Raw genomic sequence first — 7220 nt, 5'->3', positions numbered from 1 at the left:
AAGTGTTTTTTCCGGATTTCAGAAAAAAAAATTGCGAAATCAATCTAGGGTCAACATGGTCAAATGTACTTGACAGACTTTGATCCTTAGCTTCCTAGTAGTTTTTATAATTTTATTGCACAGAATTTAAAATTGTTATGTTATAGATCATATCAGTATCGAAGCTCTGACTACTAGGCTTGTTTTCTTTTACCTTCTTCAGAAACACTCCAACCTAAATAGTTAAGCCAAAAATGTATATGGTTCCGAACACTTCAAATTATTTATGACCAAAAGGGACTTAACAGGAATAGTCATTGGCAGTTTTGACGGTGGTTTCTAAATTATTCTGAAATATTCAACGGAGATATGATAAACAGTGAAATCCATTTTAAAATCTGTATGCCCACATCTTGAATTCTAAGCAATATCAAATATGCTATTTGAAGTATAGTTGATTGTTTACGCTTACGCTTGTCTTAGAAAATAACCAGATAAAAAAGTATAACAAAAATCCCGAACTTCAAGGAAAATTCAAAAGAAAAAGTCCATACAAACTGTCAAAATCAAACTTTATCCACAAACAGAACGAGTTGAAAACAACTGTCATAGTACTGACAGGGTAAAGACATTATCGGAAGAAACATATTTTTCTGTCTTTATGTTATAGTTTCAGCTAACAACTCCATATGTTTTCAATAATTAAGTAATTGCATTTAAAGACAGAAGACCTTAATATTTAAACTTGATAATTGTCAAATATCATATTGTAACATAATTGATTTGATTTCAAAAGATTGGTTTACATTATTTGCTTGTAATAATGCAATGGCTGTATTGCAGGTGTATTGAGCAGACAATGTGCCAAACATTTGCTTTAATAGTATGCATAGTTATGCAAAGTACAGTCTTTGGGTGTCCTACTGTGTGTACTTGCTCTGGATCGCTGACTCAATGCACCGATAATAGTAAAATAACGACAGTACCGTCTGGAATTTCAAAATCAACAACAGAGTTGTGAGTATTTATATATAAAAGCAATCAGTTGAAATGTAAACATATGTTTAATATGTGTATGCTCATGAAAGGCGTTCTCGGAAAAAAAATATTTAATGAATTGTTAAGACCTATATAAAGCGAGGTAAACCAATCCGTTTGTGCATCAAACCATAAGATACTTTAATGAGTATTAAGAAAACCCAAAACAATTGAAAGTCAACTCTTTTTATTGAGCTTGCTAATTCTGCCTTTTTAAAGACAAAATGTGAACAAAATATTTTAAAGGTACAACAGTAAAGTCGCTGCATAATACTTCAATCGACCCGATTTACTTTTTGAAGTTAAATCGTAAGAAGATAAATAATTGGCAAAATATCTGCTTTTTATCTTGATTTTAAGTCCGAATGAATAGTTGTCACACATTTACCGACACAGTTGTGGTTTCCAGTTATATGCCCACAGTAGGCGATTTAGCGAGGGTAATTTGTAGTCATTATCAAGCATATTTTTTGCTCATTTTAGAATTTCCGAAGGCTTGTGATTTCTTTATGTTGTTTGGTATTGTTGTTTATCCGTTTTTGTTGAATTTATCCGGGAAAATGAATATCATTGTAGGGTTCGTTTGGTTTTCATGGTTATTAGATTTGTTTTGTATTCAAGTAAATGGACAATTTCACTGTCTCGTTAAAACTGGCTTCGCCCGATGCCAAGAACAGGCGAAGTTTGTGTTGACAAATGCATTATCTGCGAATCTGTTGTTGATAAAATTTCAATTATATTAACAGAATCTGGAAGAAAAAGTCTGATGAATGCTGCAGCAAAGAGACATGCTGATTTGTTCATTTATTTGAATAAATTTTGTAATGATAGAGTAACTGAATCAACCGTATTTATGTATCATAGGTCGTGTTAATAAAGCTACACATTTAAGTAGAATTTGAAATCATTAGCACGTTCTTTGGCTGAAAAGGAAGCACCAGATATGAAGCCCAATTTATCTAAAATCTAAAAAATAAGTTCATAATTTACTCGTTTTCAATATAGCATTATGTAAAAGGTTATCTGTCCAAAATTTTATATACACTTTAATTAAAACAGCTTCAATCTCATTAATATTGAAATCATTAGTATCTACATTCATCTGTTTTGCAAAAAAAAACCAGAAGAATAATTTGCTTGTATACAATTCCAGTGCATATAAACGCTATATGTAACAGTTTCACTTAACAATTATTAACTGTGTAAATAGAGAGTTTCACTGTATCCTTATATGACACATAAGACCTAAGTAGCAGTATAGACAAGATTATAAAGATAAGACCTTCTTAAAGAAGAAGAACAAGCTGATTAATGTCCGTCCACACTGATGTCGACCTAGGTGTTTTAAATTGTGTTTAAATAGTGTTTAACCCCGCCGCATTTTTGCGCCTGTCCCAAGTCAGGAGCCTCTAGCCTTTGTTAGTCTTGTATTATTTTTAATTTTAGTTTCTTGTGTACAAATTTGGAGTTTAGTATGGCGTTCATTATCACTGAACTAGTATATATTTTTGTTTAGGGGCCAGCTGAAGGACGCCTCCGGGTGCGGGAATTTCTCGCTGCATTGAAGACCTGTTGGTGACCTTCTGCTGTTGTCTGTTCTATGGTCGGGTTGTTGTCTCTTTGACACATTCCCCATTTCCATTCTCAATTTTATTTCTTAAATAAAAGAGTTTTACAAAAATACGGAACTCAAGATAACTTGAAAGTCAATAAAAACTGAAACAATCAAACTGTGTCTATATCGAGAGAGAAAAAAACAACAATATATCAGAAAACTGTCTGAGAATCAAATGTTTTGAAATTTTAGAGCTGACCTTTAGCATAAACCATTAAAGGCATGTTATAATGTTTATTCTTTATACAAACAAAAAAGTCAGTATATATGCAATAAAGATCAGGTGCTTAGTTTTTCTCTACGTAAATATAATTATAGTGTTTAAGTGACAAATGAGACAAAACTGTACATTGCAGATTGATATTTTTCAGCTATCGTAAAAATAATTAAATTACCAAGCTTGATGCGGATTTATTCAAGGGTTTGACGTCTTGAACATTTGAAAATTTATATATTCTATAATACATCTTATTATCACCTTTTTTAAATTTGTTAATGTAAAATTAAATCTTGTAAAGGTATTCATTATTTTGTATTACTTAATTTTGTAAACAAAATCTTGCAATTTTGATGTTAATATATACATTTCGTATTACTATCATTTCAACATACAATTAAGGTGTTCAAAATATAAGAATTACAAAAATAAAGTTGTTTATAATCTTGTCAATAAAATGATAAAATTGATAAACACTTTTTCAATTTTGTAAAAAGAGACATTTTACTGTATCCTTATAGGAAACATAAATCAATAGAAGGAAATTGGTTCTTATTTCATTGAGACAAAGTTTCTCTTACGAAATTGAAGTTTTGACTATTTAAATGGGAATATCTGCATTATATTTTTTTTGTATTGGAATTAACTGGTTCAAAAGGTAATAGGATTAATGTATCGATCAATAGTGAAATGTTCTACAATGTTTTCTTACTTACAAAGTGTGTTTAATATATTTTTGAAAAACGACGACAGGCCATTTGTACCCAACACAATCATTCGGTTTAAAACAACATACAGCATTATTTTTTTTTAATTTATTTTTTTCTTCATGAATTTACAAGGTATCAACATATATTTATCTTGTGGTACAATAATCAAGCAAGTGAAATAAATAAGCATGATAAGCATTCTATGGACTAACACTATGAAATCTATGGATGAAGTATAGTAATACCATTTTCATTAATATAGTAATAATAGTAATAGTAGTGCAAGAAATATATGAGCATGCATATGGTATAACAGTATACAAGTACTTTCAAATACTCATGTACACATATGTATATACATTAACCTTGTTCTTCCATACAGAAATATTTTGAGGAAATATGTTTCTCTAAAATCAAGTTTTCTTTTATGTAATTTTGAAGACCTTTAATATGAGGTTTTATATCTTGCATCTTACATCTGTAAATGAAATACTTTGTCAGTAAGATAACTTTATTTTTAATAAAATTCAATTTATTTTCATAGAGGCCAAAAATGACAATATTCAAATTTAGTGGAATTTCTATATGAACTATATCGAAAATCCAAGAATTTAGATTGTGCCAAATGTCGGCTACAATATGACAACCCCAAAGTAAATGTTCTATAGTTTCAGGCTCTTCCTTGCAAAAGGTACACAAATTACAGTTAACAAGTTTCATTTTAAAGAGTAGAGCATTAGTCCCTAAGATATAATGAATAATTCTATATTGAAACCAACATAACCTAGTGTTTTTTGAAACCTTGGTAACACACAAGTGTATTTTTTTTCCAATTTTCTACAACTTACCTTCCCATTTTTTTTCTGCTACAAAATCTATAGGTAAAGTTCCTTGATTTAAAATAGTATACATGTCCTTTGAGCCCTTTTCGGACTTAAGGAAAATATTAATGTTTAAAGGTAAAATAGCCTGATGTTTTTTCTCTCCTTTGGTGTTGATTCCAATGGCTTGTAGCTATTTTTTTAGTGCTAATATAAGCCCATAAAACTGTAGAAAAATGGTTTTGAAACTATACATAATTTCAAAATTTTCATATGTTAATATATTTCCATGTTCATCTAACAGGTCATTTACAGTCCATACCCCATGATGTGACCAATTTTTATAGTAAATGCTGACGTTATCAATTTTAATATGTTCATTATGCCATATAGATGTCGAAATGACTTCCTCAAAATGAAATGGATGTCTGAGTTTTGACATAATTTTCCAGGCATGAAAAACTTAATCCCAAAATTTGTTTTTTGATTTTTTAATAATTCCAAAATAAGCCAACTTTGTAAAATTTATATTTTGGGTGGAGGTAAATATTTGGATCCATTTGGATTTTGACTTAAATAATCTTCTAACCCAAGTAAGTTTTAACCCTTGTATAAAATGTCTCAAATTAATCATTTTTAGGCCCCCTCTAAAGTATTCTTGGCATAGAAGGTCCCGCTTTATCTTGTCAGGCTTATCATCCCAAATGAATGAATAAATTTTACTATTAAGTTGACTTATCATATCATCATCTGGACCTGGGATGGACAGGAACAGATGATTTAATTTTGATATAATTAGTGACTTTATAATTGTTATTTTACCAAACGGGGTAAGTGACTGTTTTGACCATTTTTGTAATATTTTTTCTATTTCTTGTATTCGAGGAGCATAGTTTAGATTTAACATTCTATCTAAATCAACACAGAAAGTGATACCTAATAATTTGAAGGTACTGAAACCCCATTTCAGTCCCCACTTTACACATATTTTGTCTTGACTATGTCTTTTACTACCTATCCATATAACGTTTGTTTTGTCTAAATTAATTTTCAGTCCTGATATCTCAGCATAGAATTGTAATATACGGAGAGATGCACCCAGTGAGGAAGGCGACCCATCTAAAATAAGTGATGTGTCGTCTGCATATTGAGACAAGATATACTCTGAATCATCTATCGTAATACCCTTTATCTCATCACTACTTCTTACTAAAATGCCTAATATTTCAGCACATAGCAAGAAAAGGTAAGGAGACAAAGGATCCCCCTGTCTACAGCCTCTCTCCACACGGAAAAAGTCTGACAGACAGCAGTTCTGGGTGACAGTAGATGTAATATCATTATAAAATGTTTTTATCCAGTTCATAATAGAGTCTCCAAAATACTTCAGTGTTTCAAAGAGAAAGGTCCATGATATAGAGTCAGAGGCCTTCTCAAAACCAATGAGTAATAATATACCAGGGATATCATTTTCTTCTGTAAAGTGTAAAATATCATATATAAGTCTACAGTTCTCCCCAATAAATCTACCCGGGATAAAGCCTGTTTGATCTGTGTCAATAATTCTGTTTAGAACTGACTTTATCCTCTCAGCTATACAACTAGACGCTAGTTTGTATGTTGAATTCAAAAGTGTCATTGGACGCCAATTTTTTAAGAACTGTTTTGACTTGCCTTCTTTTGGAATACATGTAATTACACCCTGCCTCTGTGTGACAGACATTTCCCCTATCTGATATGAATAATTTATTGACCTCAAGACAAACTTTCCAATGTCTATCCAAAATAATTCTGCAGTAAAACCATCTGACCCAGGACTTTTATTATTTTTCATCCTTTTCAAAACTTGTGTTAATTCAGTAAAAGAAATGTTACCTTCTAATGGTTCTTTTTCGATATCATTTAATTTAGATGTCAAAGATGGTAATTCCCTTGATAAGTTTACTTTTTTAAGACATTCTTGTCTTTTGTAAAGTTTCTCATAAAATATTTTTGATTGTTTTAAGATTTCTTTTTGATTTTCTACTACAGTATATTCATCAGTAGCTAGTTTTTTAATAGTTTTATTGACAAAGTTTTGTGTTTCTAAATTACAAAAAAAATTAGTGGGCCTCTCTCCTTCTTCAATCCACAGGGTTCTTGACCTAACATATTGACCTTTAACCATGTTCTGTCTCAAAATTCTAAGTTGACATTTTTTGGCTTCTATTTCATCAAGAGTGTCCTCTGTACTTACCTTATTTTCTAAATTTTGTATCTCCTCAGTCAGTTGGATTTCCTGTTTTGTCCTTTCTCTTTTTATAAATGTTGAATAAGAAATAGTCTTACCTCTAATCTAAAGGATAAGGGTCTCCAAAAATAATTGGTATTTAATTGAAAATTCAATATCTTAATTATCAATACCATGTAAAGCATCCCCTCTATGCACTGGCATTACATATTGCTCAACTGTGTTAGTAATTTGTTGTTTTATTAGTTTTACATATTCAGGATCTTGAAGGAGAGAGTTATTAAACTTCCAGAGGCCTCTGCCTTTTATAAAGTCATTTATTTTTAAAGTCAAAATCACTGGTGAATGATCTGACCTGTAGCTATTACCAATGTTTACTTCACAAATGTCATCTATAAGGCTTTCAGAAATCAAAAAGAAATATAATCTAGATTGTTTAAAAGGGTTTTTCCTTCTCCATGTAAGTCGTTTAAGATCAGGATATATTTCTCTAAATGGGTCGATGATATTCTTATATTCTTTAATTTCCAAAATTTTCTCTCTAGATCTTGGATTGTTTATATTTATATAGTGATGGGTATCAAGGTTGAAATTTTGAACAAGATTAAAG

The 7220-nt window shown here is 30.5% G+C and overlaps 1 protein-coding gene across 1 annotated transcript in view; it reads left to right on the top strand.

Annotated features, from left to right (window-relative positions):
• Positions 1-826: 826 nt before the first annotated feature.
• The window catches only part of LOC127703944 (protein slit-like), a 33305-nt gene continuing 26911 nt past the window's right edge, over positions 827-7220 (top strand). Inside the window, exon 1 of the mRNA XM_052207982.1 lies at positions 827-996. Coding sequence (XP_052063942.1) covers positions 839-996 — 158 coding nt within the window. The 5' untranslated portion in view covers positions 827-838. The remainder of the gene's footprint in view (positions 997-7220) is intronic.

Source organism: Mytilus californianus, unplaced genomic scaffold (assembly GCF_021869535.1).
Source record: "Mytilus californianus isolate M0D057914Y unplaced genomic scaffold, xbMytCali1.0.p SCAF_57, whole genome shotgun sequence".
In the NCBI taxonomy this organism is placed as follows: domain Eukaryota; kingdom Metazoa; phylum Mollusca; class Bivalvia; order Mytilida; family Mytilidae; genus Mytilus; species Mytilus californianus.
This window is presented reverse-complemented; position numbering and strand designations above follow the sequence as displayed.